This window comes from Entelurus aequoreus, linkage group LG21, assembly GCF_033978785.1.
Source record: "Entelurus aequoreus isolate RoL-2023_Sb linkage group LG21, RoL_Eaeq_v1.1, whole genome shotgun sequence".
Taxonomy (NCBI): domain Eukaryota; kingdom Metazoa; phylum Chordata; class Actinopteri; order Syngnathiformes; family Syngnathidae; genus Entelurus; species Entelurus aequoreus.
Genome location: NC_084751.1, coordinates 27,172,985 through 27,189,411, shown reverse-complemented (window position 1 = coordinate 27,189,411; position 16,427 = coordinate 27,172,985). Strand labels below are relative to the sequence as shown.

The following is a 16,427-nucleotide window of genomic DNA, read 5'->3' as shown; positions in this document are numbered from 1 at the left end:
CACATATTATTGTTAGAACATCATAAATACAATTTTGCATGTAAAGGGACTTTAATTCATCAATTAGTGTGTGGGATTGTTCTTCTTAGCAAGACTTAATAGGCAACTAACTTACTGTATTGTTTCCACAGTTTTGAAATGACAAAAACACATTCTCAGACAAATGGTTATTAAGGCAATTGTTCCCAACACTTTTGCTCCTTTAGTCTTAATTGTTGAACATTCTACAGTTGTGTAGGTTAGTACATCATACACACATGCCAAGAAAGGTCTGACAGTATTTTTCCAATTATTAATGTTTTTCTTATTCCCTCCACCCGGCTGATTGGCACAACATCTGCTCTTCTTCTTCTCGTAAAAACTAACCAACACTTTCATTTCTTACGCTCAGCCTGCAGCCAGCTCAGCGCTCCGACGCGCCAAGCTCGCTGGCCGAGTAATTTCAAAGTAAACTCAGGCGGGATCTTTTTCTTTCTTTTTTTCATGACGTGGACCTGCTTTGTGACTCACTCAAAAGTGATGCCAACCCTACAAAAAAAAGATTTTCATGCCAATGACTAACATTCTGGACCCAATAAACACAAATGAAAAAGATGAATAAAAACAGGAAGTTCAAAAGTAAGGAACTCTGTAAGGGACATCACTGCTGGTTATGAAAAATGTCAGACAAGACTACTGACATTATAAAATAACAGCGTGGGAACAATCCTGGTAAAGATCGTCATCGTAAACATCTTATTCTATTACACATCTTGACCTTTAAAAAGTTATGTTCAACACTCATGCGGAGAGAAAGGAGACGACGACTTACAATAGGGGTACTTCAACAATCAGGTGCACCAGGTTGGCCAAGAGCTCCTCAAGGAGATCCACACAGCCTGATTCTGTAAGAAAGGTGGTAGACGTTATAACAGACAAGTTGAAGTTCCCTGTTGACCTTTAAAAGGCCAGGCCAGGCCAGAGAGGAGCTGCAAGTGTTTTCACAGAGATAGCACAATGCATTAAGTGAGTGATGGCTGTGAGTCACACAACAAGCACCAAAGAATAAACAAGTCAACCCGACATGTTTCCACCTTGATGGTAGACCTTAAAGAACGGATATTCAACTAAATTGATTTGGGGGCTACATTCCCATAAAGCTAAGGACCGAGGAGCCAAACTTCTCCCTTTACTATTACTCCTATTTTGTATATTTCGCAGAACCAGCGTCTTCTATAGTAGACATTTAAGTTTAGTCTATTAATTTTTTCACACAGCTTTTTTTAAGAACCTTCTACAAAAAATCTAGTCAAAGATCATCTCTATGGTGACTCTAGAATCTTAACTCCTATCTTACTGACAGGATGCAGTGCGTTTCCCATATCAATGTGACCACGGAGTATGTTAAAGGCCTACTGAAATGAAATTTTTTTATTTAAACGGGGATAGCAGATCCATTCTATGTGTCATACTTGATCATTTCGCGATATTGCCATATTTTTGCTGAAAGGATTTAGTATACAACAACGACGATAAAGTTCGCAACTTATGGTCTCTGATAAAAAAAAGCCTTGCCCCTACCGGAAGTAGCGTGACGACACCGGAGGAAGGACTGCTCATATTTTCCTATTGTTTACACCAGCAGCGAGAGAGATTCGGACAGAGAAAGCGACGATTACCCCATTAATTTGAGCGAGGATGAAAGATTTGTGGATGAGGAACGTTAGAGTGAAGGACTAGAATGCAGTGCAAGACATATCTTTTTTCGCTCTGACCGTAACTTAGGTACAAGCTGACTCATTGGATTCCACACTCTCTCCTTTTTCTATTGTGGATCACAGATTTGTATTTTAAACCACCTCGGATACTATATCCTCTTGAAAATGAGAGTCGAGAACGCGAAATGGACATTCACAGTGACTTTTATCTCCACAACAATACATCGACGAAGCTCTTTATTTACTGAGCTAACGTGATGGCATCGGGCTCAAATGCAGATAGAAACAAAATAAATAAATCCCTGACTGGAAGGATAGACAGAAGATCAACAATACTATTAAACCGTGGACATGTAAATACACGGTTAATAATTTCCAGCTTGGCGAAGCTTAAAAATGCTGTTGCTAACGACGCCATTAAGCTAACATAGCTACGGAGCTAACGTGATAGCATCAGGCTCAAATGCAGATAGAGACAAAATACATAAACCCCTGACTGGAAGGATAGACAGGAAATCAACAATACTATTAAACCATGAACATGTAAAAACACGGTTAATGCTTTCCAGCTTGGCGAAGCTTAAAAATGCTGTTGCTAACGACGCCATTGAAGCTAACTTAGCAGCGGTACCTCGTCAGAGCTATGATAAAAACATTAGCGCTCCACCTACGCCAGCCAGCTTTCATCTGCTCATCAACACCCGTGCTCCCCTGCGTTCCAGCGATCGACGGAAGGACGAAGGACTTCACCACGATCATCCGTGCGGGCGGTGGCTAGCGTCGGCTAGCGCGTCTGCTATCCGAGTCAAAGTCTTCCTGGTTGTGTTGCTGTAGTCCGCCGCTAATACACCGATCCTACCTACAACTTTCTTCTTTGCAGTCTTCATTGTTCATTAAACAAATTGCAAAAGACTCACCAACACAGATGTCCAGAATACTGTGGAATTATGAGATGAAAACAGAGCTATTTTGTATTGTATTCAAGGGGGTACCGATACTTGCATTTCACTGGTTACGTCACACGCATACGTCATCATCCAAAGATGTTTTCAACCGGAAGTTTAGCGGGAAATTTAAAATTGCACTTTATAAGTTAATCCGGCCGTATTGGCATGTGTTGCAATGTTAAGATTTCATCATTGATATATAAACTATCAGACTGTGTGGTCGGTAGTAGTGGGTTTCAGTAGGCCTTTAAGGTAACGTAAAGAGTTCCACAGGGTTCGGTTCTTGGCCTGCACTATTCAGCATCTACCGTATATGCTTCCGCTAGGTGGAATCATACGCAAATACGGTGTTAGCTTTCACTGTTATGCCGATGACACCCAACTCTACATGCCCCTAAAGTTGAACAACACACCAGATTGTAGTCAACTAGAGGCGTGTCTAAATTAAATTAAACAATGGATGTCCACTAACTTTTAGCAACTCAACGCATGGATAACGGAAAATTTTGATTATCGGTCCTGCTAGACACCGGCACCGATTTAATAACACCCCCTTAACATTTGACACCAAACAATTCCACAAGGCAACTCGGTAAATAATCTCTGTATTATCTTCGACACAACTCTCTCATTTGAGTCACACATTAAGTGTTACTAAAACAGCCTTCTTTCATCTCCATAATATCGATAAAATTTGTTCCATTTTGTCCACCACCGAAGCTGAGATCATTATTCATGCGTTCGTTACGTTCCGTCTCTATTACTGTAACGTATTATTTTCGGATGTCCCTATGTCTAGCAATAAAAGATTAGAGTTGGTACAAAATGTGGCTGCTAGACTTTTGACAAGAACAAGAAAGTTTGATCATATTACGACTATACTGGCTCACTTGTACTGGCTTCCTGTGCACTTAAGTTACCGTATATTACCAAATAAACGCCCTTGGGCAAATAACCACCCATGTCCTAATAGCCGCCCGGGGTCTGACCCCATTTTGTGAATTAACCGCCTCTTCCTAATAACCGCCTATGTCCATTTAGATTAAAATGCTACTGGCGTTGCATTTGCTGCAGTATTATTGTTTTGATGGTTTTATAGAGTACTTGGAACCATAATTTTATTTTTCCTGTATGCTGCTTTATTCAAGACTTGGAGTACTGTAGCCTTTATTTTATTTAAGTGACACTATTATTGTTCTGTTTTGATGGTGGGTTTTATACTTGAGTACTTGGTACCATAATTGTATTTTTCCCGGTAGGCTGCTTTATTTACAAAGTGTATTTATTTTTAGTATTGGTACCGGTATTCTATTTGACAATTGTTGCACTACTGCCATGTTGAGACCTTGTTGATCTCTTGTCTTTTGATAGCCTACCTCATGTTGATCTCTTGTTTTTTTTGTTTGTATGTTTACAATAGCTTTTACATTTAAAGTTTTTTGTACGAAAAAAAAATACTGGACAGTAACCATTGTAACCAAATATTGGCCTGGTGCAGGCTGGTGCAAAATAATTAAAAGCCTTGTGCAAATAACCGCCTGCTTCTTTTAAACGCCTGTCTCCAAAATCGATTTTGTGAAATAAACGCCCGGGCTACTATTTGGTAATATACGGTAAGTTAAAGTTAAACTTAAAGTACCAATGATTGTCACACACACACTAGGTGTGGTGACATTTGTCCATCCCCTCGTTGACCCCCTGGGAGGTGAGGGGAGCAGTGGGCAGCAGCAGTGGCCATGCCCGGGAATCATTTTTGGTGATTTAACCCCCGATTCCAACCCTTGATGCTGAGTGCCAAGCAGGGAGGTAACGGGTGCCATTTTTATAGTCTTTGGTATGGGTTTGAACTCACAACCTACCGATCTCAGGGCGGACACTAACCACTAGGCCACTGAGTAGGTTAAGATGCGACTTTAATGTTTTACTACTTACGTAAAAAATACTAAACGGTCTAGCTCCATCCTATCTTCCTGATTGTATTGTACCATATGTCCCGGTCAGAAATCTGCGTTCTAAGAACGCCGGCTTATTAGTGATTCCCAGAGCCCAAAAAAAGTCTGCGGGCTATAGAGCGTTTTCTATTCAGGCTCCAGTACTCTGGAATACCCTACCAGTAACAGCTAGAAATGCTACCTCAGTAGAAGCATTTAAGTCCCATCTTAAAACTCATTTGTATACTCTAGCCTTTAAATAGATTCCCCTTTTAGACCAGTTGATCTGCCATCTCTTTTCTGCTCTGCCCCCATCTCCTGCCTGGAGAGGTTATCAGGTGACCACAGGTGAGGCGCTAGATGTTCAAAGTCGAGACCCGGGGTGGACCACTCCTCTGTGCATCAGTTGGGGACGTCTCTGCGCTGCTGACTTGTCTTAATTCAAGATGATGTCCTGCTGGCCCACTATGGACTGAACTCTCACACTATTAACTAGATCCATTCGACATCCATTGCACCGGTCGCCCAGAGGTGGGGTCCCCACATCTGTGGTCCCCCTCAAGGTTTCTCGTTGTTCCCATTGTGTTGAGTTTTCTTGCCCTGATGTGGGATCTGAGCCGAGGATGTTGTTGTGGCTTGTGCAGCCCTTTGAGACACTTGTGATTAAGGGCTATATAAATAAACGTTGATTAATTGATAGTGTTTTTAGGAATCTGCTGCAAAATCGAGTCTTCTGCAGGTTTTTTTTAACAAAACACGCAGGCCACCAGTTGAATAGCCCAAATGAGAAAAAAGAGAGGACCTTAAATGGAACCTTGAGGAACACTGCAAGTATAACTAAAGAAGTTGAACAAATGACTACGGAGCGCATCTGAATTTAACAAAGCTACAGCAACACCTCACTGACAAATTGAAAACAAGTTGTACCTGCCAGGAAGGAGAGGACTTAAAGCGGTGCTATGAGGACCGCCTCAGTTATGTGAATCCCAAGTTTAGACCCCAGTGTCCTATGATTGTTAGCTAGTTAAAAAGTCAATACAAGGATCTGACAATTTCTTTACAGTGGCCCAAGTTCCCCTACACAACTGGAGAATTTTAGTGTTTTAAGGAATTTGCTGCAAAAATATTTGTCTCTTAAGTTTTAGCTGACCTCGGGGGCTGGTATGGTGTCAATCTTGGGCCAGATTTGGCCATCAGGCCGTCAGTTCAATAGCCTAGCACTATACATTAAACACTGCATTCCAGTCAATATGATAACGTACATATCTTAAAAATGTTCTTGCAGGACGCTTTGCCACAATAAGTATGTGTGTTTATTGCTGTGATGTGGCCATTTTGTGGTGTAAAAGAGGCTACAGACTAAAGTGGGCCTTCGGAATTCAGTCGGATAAATAACTCACAAGTCAACCAAAAAATGTCAAAGAAGATATACTCTGAATCCAGAAGCCAAACAAATAAAGTACGACAAAAAAGCAACTCAATGTCACCTGATCTACTACACCTTAGTTTAAAATGTGCACTGCTTTTTCTTCGGCTTTTTGACTGTATAGTGATAACATTTATGACAAAATTTAACATCCGAACTTAGATTGTGCTGTTATGTTTAATAATGACTGTGACACCTAAATACCGATATTTTTCTCATTTACATTACTTTTGCAAGGATAAATCGAAACAAAATAAAAGGTCATACAATGTGTCTTGGGTCCAATGTTGTCATATTTTTGACTGTATTTAAGGGCTACAAAAAATGTTTGTCACACAACCAATTCTGCATGGAAATTGTTATGTAGACGTACTGTTATATATGTTCTAATACACAGTGTTAAACATTAGATTTGTGCTAAGAATGTTTACGGTCAAACGTCTTATTATTCTCGCATGAAATTGACAGCCATGTTTTTGTCTACGAGCACCAAGCAGGTCTTTCCAATACGAGCTTTCTTAAATGCATCATAAATAGAGTGACAAATAAGAGAGGTAGGGGAATAAAGCTTGGGCCTACATGTTGTTTTGTGAGGAAAACCATCCAAGAACCTGACTGGCTGTGACATGGGTTTTAGGTCATGGATCGGAATACGTCACTTTTGGGTTTAACACAGCTGCTACAAGTCATTATTATTATTATTATGTCAGATTGTTTCCCAGTTTCCATCCTCCTTTGACAACAACTTCCTGTCTATGTGTGCGTGTATGAGGGAGAGAGACACAGTGCTCACCACCACAGGAGCCTGGCGCCCTCTCCTGGTAGCTGAACTGCAACTGCAGCTCCTCCTCGCTCATCTCCCGGATGAACACCTTGAGCAAGCAGCGGATCATAAAGAGAGCATTGTGCGCCTGCCAAATGAACAGTTGACTGTGGAACAAAGGCGGAGCACATCAGTCAAAATCAACATTCATGCTGACTTTGTTTCAAAGGTCTACCTCTCCCATGTTGTTATATTAGTAACTCAAGCATCTTAGACACATTAACACTCACTCTTGGCATTCTGTGGAGATTTTCAGTTCTTTGGTTCTTCCCAGGAATATTCTCACCAGAGCACCAAAGTTCCCTGTTCTGGGATTGTTTTCAACTGAAAAGGAAAGAAATATTAGGTCCTGAAACATTCATCAATTGATATAAAAAAGAGAGGCAACATACTTAGGAGCTTGGCCAGCGGTAAAACAGCTTCTTCCAGCAACTTGGAGTCAGCACTGTTTAAAGCACAAAACAAAACGAGAGATTTGTCTAATACAGTGGCTGACTATTCACTCAACTGCAGAGAGTACCTGGCATTTATTTATTAGACAGTGAAGCCTTTAATAATACAAATGCAATTTTATAATTTTATTTATTTATTTTTTTTCTACCAAATAATTGTTTTTGTTTGGAAAAGTTTCACACTGCATACAGTAGCACTTCCTCTATATATCTGTACAGAATCATTCTTAATAAATGTTGCGGTCCCACCATTTCACGCATATACAACCAATTCCCGGGAATTATGGGCGGCCTCGCTAATGTGTCCAATACCCACAATTTCACCTCAGATTTTGGCCGAACAACACAATGAAAACTGTCCAACCAATCAAATGTCTCCATCGCATCACCCCACGTCTTCACTTCCTTGTTTACATAAACATTAACATAATTACATAACATTATTCACTCATTTGCCGACAAAAATCACCGCCATAGATCGCCAACAGTTACAAAATGTTCTCACCGAAAGTGCGGATATACTACGTGCAATGTGTTTGAACAGTGAAAAGTTTACAATTGACTTTTAACTTTCAAAACATGCACGAACTTGTGGACGACAGAGCAGACAACAGACAATAAGGCATCCTTTCGTGGTGTTTGTTATACAAATTATGCAAACGTGCGTAATTTGGTCACCTTTTAGATATGTAGGTAAATACACTATGCCTATACTTACATTTTATGAATGACGAATACATTTAAAATAATTCACAAATTAATAGGCATATGTGCATAATACAGTATCTCATAAAAGTGAGTGTAACCTTCAACCATTTTCACTACAGTATATATTTTCAAGGGAGAATACCAGAAATTAAGCTTGAATATACTTTGGTGCAAGGTTTCTTAACCTTTTGTGCCCAACTTTTCCACTACAGATGGGCCTGGGGGTGACTCAAATATTAACACTAAAAGGAAAATCAGTACTAACCAAATATACTGCATAAGAAGGAACTCAGAAATAACTGACGCAAAATACATTCACATACAAATATGTTGTGCTAAAATTTTAAATAAAAATAAATTAATAATTAATGTGTTTTTTATCTAAACTGTCATGAAATTAAAGTCAAAAGGAAAATACAGCTTCAACACTTTAGTCGTAATTCTTGCACTTAAGAAACTAGCTCAAGATTTCTGTATGAGATTGTCATTACTACCGCAAGTGGTGGAAAAGTGTTTTACAACTAAGTACCGCTGCAGCCAATACAGACCACAGCTGAGAAACAAATATTTTTGCCGGCAGAGAGAATTTATCTATTTTAGCACTGCATATCAATATATAAATGCATTTTTCATGACTCCCTTCCTTAGTAGATTAGATTAGTATTTATTTTTGTAGGCAGCCTTAATAATATTTTTGATTAACACATGCTTTCATATCATTTGACAATGCTATTAACCCGGTAATCTATAAGTAGGTTAGATATATTTATGGAATATGATTAAAGTCAAGAGTAAGATTACTAACTAAGTGTTATTATTACAGTGGGCCTCGGACCCCTCTGTAGTGTAAAAGTTGGGCAGGTATAATTTTGAAAAAAGTTATGATGTCTTTAAACTCTGATATGTATGATGTATTTAATTTACACGAGAAAAATAAAACCAAAACAAAATTGGATTAGTTTATTCAGGATAATGGTAAATGGATTATACTTGTATAGCGCTATTCTACCTTAAAAGGTACTAAAAGCGCTTTGACACTTCTTCCACATTCACACAAACATTCCCGCACACATTCCCACACACATTCCCACACACATTCCCACACTGATGGCGGGAGTTGCCATGCAAGGTCCTAACCACGACCCATCAGGAGCAAGGGTGAAGTGTCTTGCCAAAGGACACAACAGGCGTCACTAGGATGGCGGAAGCTTGAATCGAACCTGAAACCCTTAAATTGCTGGCACAGCCGCTTTACCACCAGAGACACGCCATCCCCAATAATGCACATTGATGAACTATTTAAATTAACAGATTGTAAATTGGACAGATTATACCTTAGTTGCTAATTGACATCTGTGGTCCTTAATGCTTTCTGTAAAAACGGTGGTCAAATTCCAAGGTTCCAATGTATACATACTCTAGGGATGTAGCAATAAACTGTATCAATGATAACTGCGGTAAAACTCTTGACTGTATTATCGTTTTAAATTATTATTACAGAAAAACCGTGATTGATAACTGCACTTTGATAAACTCAAGGACTGGCGCCAGCTCACTCGCTTAAATACTAATATGAAAACAAGAGGAATTAAGAAACTACATACCACAATCGAAACTTATGTAAACACATTGCTGTCTAAACAACTAAGATATTCAATTGTGCACATTTAGCCTACAGATGCGCTCTCTTAGAACGCAGTGATCGATCTATACACAGAGGAACACAAGACAGAAGTGTTTTATGGTGCGTTCAAGGACAGCTGAACACAGGAAGCCACACAACGCCCACTAGAAATAATAAATAATAATAATAGATTTTGTTAGGCACTTTTTATATAAATAAATCTTAAAGTGCTACAGTACAAACCAATATTTAAAAAAATAAAAGCTTAGCCATCAAAACAGATAAAATACTGAAACTAAAACACAATCGGCGAATTATAAGAGACACAAAATATGCAAAATACTGGGTTCCAACAGTGTGTCTATTTATTTTAGTTATTAAAAAAAAGTTATTTGGGCAAAATATTTCAGTGTGTTTAAGTACTTTTTGAGCACATTCAACAATACTGCGATAATAATGTTACGCATAGTTTAATGTTTATGATCAGTGTTATTGACGTTAGTACCATATAATTAATATAAATACTGTTGTTGATATTATTCATTTGTGCTATTCGAAATGTTGCGGGGCTGGGATTGGTTTGGAGTTGGGATTATTCTATTCTATTCTATTATTTTATTGGACTAATAAATATTCTGTGTGATTTTCCTAAATAAATTAAATGCATACTAAACAAATTATAACTGTGATCATTTTGGTCACGATAAATGTGATATGAAATATTCATATCATTACATCCATAACATGTTCACAGTATATCTTATATTATTTTGTTAAGGTATGATATGATGCACACACTTCCACCCATAAATCATGAAGAAATAATGGAACTTTATTTAAGGAGGCACACTGACAAATTGAGACACAGCATCAATAGGAGTGGGACTATTATTTGAGGAAATATGGCATGTACAAAATAACAAATCTAATGTGATCCAATCCAAGAGCAGCATCAAATATTCTGCCTTTACAAAGTTATTCCTGCTCAGTTTGGACTGACATTGTCACAGTGGCATTAATACAATGTCATCATTCATTATTGTGATTGTGCAGTATTTTGCATTGGTGTACAATTGCAGTGCATCATTCAAGATTAAGTATAATACTCTGACTTTTTACTCGTCATATTAAAAGAGCAAAAGGCTAACTAGTCAGGCAGAGCCAAAACAAATAAACCTGATGAATCATTACTTAGGTGGTGAAAGGTTCGGCAAACATCCTGTCCGAAGCGTTACAGAGGATCCTGGATAGGAATTTTAAAATAACTCTCCTTTAAACGTGCTGTGTGTTTCACGAAAGCAAGTCAATCATGTACAGTTAATGATAAAAGTTCCAAACATGCAATATCTAAACTTAACAGCGTGTGCATGCTTTGTACCTGCTTGTGGGACTAATAACAGTGAAGGAGATGAGCTGATTCCAGAAGGGGTCGTTCTCCGATATGGACTCCGTGCCCACCAAAGCCTTGAGGCTGGGGTTGTCGGGCAGGTCACTGAGAAGGCTGGTATTGGCTCCCATCTCCAGAGTCAGCCTCACACCTCAATGCTGGTTCACCGGGCATATGCCAACTTCTGCGGGCGTAAAGAGCACACAAAAGATGACCAAAGTGCACTTACATGTGTTGAACAAATCCATCGTCTCCCTCACTTGTTTGCGTTGTGCTTGAGAGAAGAGGCGCTGAAACGGCCACCTTTGAATTCACGAGGGGAAACTTGCACATACCTCCACCTATGACACGCCCTGAGCTAAATAAGCCCACCCCTTGTTGACACCCAACACTTCACGTCGGGCCGGGCGATATGGCAAAAAAAAGATCACAATTAATTTTTTCATATCATCCGATCTCGATTAATATAACTTTTTTTTTTTTTTTTTTAAATTAAAGTGGATTGTCCCGTGCAGGATTATAGCGAGTACCACATCCCTACTGTTTACTACAGCAGTATCTTGTAACAGACATTTCCACCATGTTTGATTGAGGTAATATTATATGCTAACAGCTGACAACTGTCATTTAGTTAATATATATATATATATATATATATATATATATATATATATATATATATATATATATATATATATATATATATATATATAAAATTGTGCTTACTAGAGGTGCAACAGTACAGGTAACCCACGCTGCGGTCCGTTCCTGGTTCTAGGGCCACGGTTCTGCTTCTTTTTCGGGACGTTTTGTGGGGGTAAAGAGAACAACTTTTTGGCCTATCAAAGTTATTTTGTTTTTTTGCTTGTCATCACAAAAATTCTGCAGTAAACAAAGTATAATTGGTGTAGTGAACACTATAAGACTTTTATTTAAAGTTAACACTTACTAAACAACACTTTCAAATAGTAAATTATTATTTGTACTCTTTAATTACTTGTATACATCATTGCTTCTCACTAGTGCTTTGGTAAACAAGTGGTGCCCCAGATTCTGGAGATTTCTATATTTTATATTGAATGAAAATACATTAAAGTGCAGTTTGAATTTGAACTACCGTAAAATAATGTGTATCAACTAGAGATGTCCGATAATATCGGCCGATAAATGCTTTAAAATGTAATATCGGAAATTATCGGTATTGGTTTCAACCTCCCGATTTTCCCGAGAGATTCCCGAATTTCAGTGGCCCTCCCGAAAATCTCGCGGGGCAACCATTCTCCCGATTTCCACCCGAACAACATTATTGGGGGCGTGCATTAAAGGCACTGCCTTTAGCGTCCTCTCACGTCCGCTTTTCCTCCATACAAACAGCGTGCCGGCCCAATCACATAATATATGCGGCTTTTACACACACATAAGTGAATGCAAGGCATACTTGATCAACAGCCATACAGGTCACACTGAGGGTGGCCGTATAAACAACTTTAACACTGTTACAAATATGCGCCACACTGTGAACCCACACCAAACAAGAATGACAAACACATTTCGGGAGAACATCCGCACCGTAACACAACATAAACAAAACAGAACAAATACCCAGAACCCCTTGCAGCACTAACTCTTCCGGGACACTACAATATACACCTGCCGCTACCACCAAACCCCGCCCACCTCAACCCCACTGCACAGTACAGTACATATTCCATACAATTGACCACTAAATGGTAACCCCCGAATAAGTTTTTCAACTTGTTAAGTCGGGGTCCACGTTAATCAATTCATGGTAAAGTTACATTGTTTAATGCATCCAGCGGGGCATCACAACAAAATTAGGCATAATAATGTGTTAATTCCACTACTGTATTTATCGGTATCGGTTGAGGTTGATATCAGAATCAGTAATTAAGAGTTGGACAATATCGGAATATCGGCAAAAAAGCCATTATCAGACATCTCTAGTATCAACACATAAAACAAGTTTAATGATTATTTAAGGAACAACATTTTTTTTTTTTATCCACAAACAAAAATAACAATATATCTGTCTGCAGAGTTTTTAGTACATGTTTTAGTACATTTTTCCGTGCAGGATTATACCACGCATCGTTGCTTCCCTACTGTTTACTACTGTGGTAACTTCTAACAGACACATCCGCCATGTTTGATCACCGTGATCGTACTCAAATTAATCGCGATCAACGATTACGATCATATAATCACCCAGCCCTAACTTCACGAGGCAGAGTGTTATATTAAAAAATACAATCAAAACAAACACTTTGCTGCATATCTTAAAATAAACCCCAGACCCTATCAATCAATCATCTCCAGATTTCATCCAGGACAGCTCGAAGGGGAAGGGGTATGCTGCCTGCACCTCAACCCCGCCCCCCCAACCCTGCCACCAACACCTCCCCCCCATCTCCAGAATTCGGAGGGATTAAGGTTGGCAAGTATGTCTAGACCAGGGGTCGGCAACCTTTACCACTCAAAGAGCCATTTTGGCAAGTTTCACAAATTAAAGAAAGTGATGGGAGCCACAAAAAAAAATTTACAATTTAAAATGAAAAACACTGCATACAGAGCTTAAATGCTTTGTGCTATGTTAACCAGGGGTCTCCGACACACGCACCGGCACGCACTTTAATGTGGACATTTGATGTTAGTGCAGCCCGCGAGTTTTGAATGAATGGCGCTTGATAGCGTCATACTTGCCAATCCTCTCATTTTTCCCCGGGAGACTCCCGAATATCAGAGCGTGATGACACCGCCCTCTACAGTCTGCCCTAACAGTGTACCTGCTTGACCACACGTAAGTGACAGCAAGGCGTACTACCTCAGCAACCACACATCTTACACTGACGGTGTCAATACCCAGAATCCCATGCAGCACTAACTCTTCCGTACTAGGTCAGCAACCACACATCTTACACTGACGGTACCAATACACATCTTACACTGACGGTGCCAATACACATCTGACACTGACGGTGCCAATACACATCTGACACTGACGGTACCAATACACATCTTACACTGACGGTACCAATACACATCTTACACTGACGGTACCAATACCCAGAATCCCATGCAGCACTAACTCTTCCGCTCAACCAACGCAAGGAGAGGGGGGGGGGGGGGTTGATGTGTGGGGGGGTTGTGGTAGCGGGGTGTATAATCTAGACGGGAAGAGTTAGGACTGCATGGGATTCTGGGTAATGGTTGTGTTGTGTTTATGTTGTGTTACAGTGCAGATGTTCTCCAGAAATGTGTTTTTCATTCTTTTTTGGTGTGGGTTCACAGTGTGGCGCATATTTGTAACGTAACAATGTTAAAGTTGTTTGATACGGCTACCGTCAGTGTAAGCTGTGTGGCTGATGAGTAAGTATGCTTTGCTGTCTCCTGTGTGTGCGATTAATAACAACATGCAACATACGGCTGGACTGGCACGCTGTATGTAAATGCTATAGAGGACAATTACTGCAGTGCAATTAGGGCACGCCCTTTATCTAGTATGTATAGTCTAAATAGGATTATTTTTTCCCTGGGAGTAATCTATGAGAGACACTGAGATCCATAAGTCTCCTGGGAAAATCGGGGGGGTCGCCAAGTATGTAGCTGAGCCGCATCTGAGTGGTCAAAGAGCCGCATGCGGCTCCGGAGCCGCGGGTTGCCGACCCCTGGTCTAGACCACAAGCAAGTGTCTTAAATGTAGATTAGGATCATCATAAGTCTCCTGTAAGTAAGACAGTGCTTCTCAAATATTTTTTGTTGCGCCCCCCGAGGAGGAAAAAATATTTTGCGCCCCCCCACGCTCAATCGTAACTATAAATAGTATAATTTGTCTATAAAATTGCTATAACTATACCTCTGCATAACATTGTAAGCTTATTAACAATAAAGAAAACAACACACCGGTCATTCCTCATCTCCGACCGTGATTACAGTCAAGCCAAGTGCTACATATGCTTCATCATATTCTGGTAAGGCAAAAAAAAGCATATTCCCCGAAGTCGCACGCCCCACTGTTTGAGAAGGACTGAGGCAAGAACACAAGTCATACAAAATGGCCTTATAAAGAAAACCATACCAGTGTTCCAACCTACGATTGTGCAGAGAAGGCCAACCCACACTCTCCAATAAGCTACAGTAGTGAGGACAAAACCCTGAGTTATCTTAATGCTGCATGACAGAGCATGGGATTGTTTGAATTTTAAGACCATTTTTAGAGGAGAGATGTGCATGCATGTACAAAATGTCACCATAGTCCAGAACCGATAAAAATGTTGCCTGTTTAAGCCTTTTCTTGCACTAAAAGAGAAACAACCCTTGTTTCTATAAAAGAAACACAGATTTGTAAGACACTTAATACTGTGGTGTTTAAAGGACAAGTTTTCCTCGAGATACAATCTCAGATATCTGTACACAGAAACTCATTCAATCACTTTCTGATTTTGTAAACAGTCTGACAGACATCCTGTGTGTGTGTGTGTGTGTGTGTGTGTGTGTGTGTGTGTGTGTGTGTGTGTGTGTGTGTGTGTGTGTGTGTGTGTGTGTTTCCCATAAACTGCCAAGATACCTGTGGCGGTGGGGGCGTGGCTATTGGCGTGGTTATGGGCGTGGTCACCATGACATCATCAAGTAATTTGCATAATTTACTACAATGATTTGATTTTCTCTAAAAAGGCTAAAAAAATGTATACTTACTAATTAATAATAACAGTTTTGTTTTAAACATCCATCCATCCATCCATTCATTTTACGATATAATTACAACACTTTATGTACATATTTATATACAGATTTGAACAATAAGTTATTCACTGAAATATATTTATTAACTGTGGTTCTTAAAAAAATATATCTTATAAAATATAAAAGCTAAAATGTCTCAAAGCTCTGCCCCTTTATTTAGTGCATATTAAATAATTTAACTTTAGCCTACTACTACAACCATATTATTTACCAGCAACATAAAGTGAAACAGAGGCAGAGGTGTCCTGCCACAGTCAGTAACAAATAAACAGAAAACTGTAGTGGTGGTAGATAGACACAGAGCTTCATCAAACATTTGATCCACTGAACGAAGAGCTCCAAAAATCTTGAACTTTAGACTGCCATCAGTTTTACTCCCTACACTTAACCATGTGTTTCCTACTGCCTGCAGACTTTGCACCCTTTGTTATATACACATGTTGTGTATCTAATATAAATACATTTATTAAAGTCAAATACAAATAAGGCAACAAGAGAAGTATCCTACACTTCTCTTTTGTAAAGTAAATCTGAACAGCCGATATGGGCATCTACATCAACTATATGATTTGCCTGAGAAGCTGAAGAGGACAAAAAAAATATATATATATATATATATATTTTTTATTTTTTATTTGTGGCGGACGTAATTCTTTCGTGGTGGGCCGCCA

The 16,427-nt window shown here is 39.3% G+C and overlaps 1 protein-coding gene across 1 annotated transcript in view; it reads right to left on the bottom strand.

The window, feature by feature from the left end:
* Nucleotides 1-16,427, bottom strand: part of dym (dymeclin) — a 162,439-nt gene that overhangs the window by 130,614 nt on the left and 15,398 nt on the right. Inside the window, exons 2-6 of the mRNA XM_062031332.1 lie at nt 10,987-11,179; nt 7,217-7,269; nt 7,055-7,148; nt 6,795-6,931; nt 812-884 (exon numbers count right to left, since the gene is read on the bottom strand). Coding sequence (XP_061887316.1) covers nt 812-884; nt 6,795-6,931; nt 7,055-7,148; nt 7,217-7,269; nt 10,987-11,126 — 497 coding nt within the window. The 5' untranslated portion in view covers nt 11,127-11,179. The remainder of the gene's footprint in view (nt 1-811; nt 885-6,794; nt 6,932-7,054; nt 7,149-7,216; nt 7,270-10,986; nt 11,180-16,427) is intronic.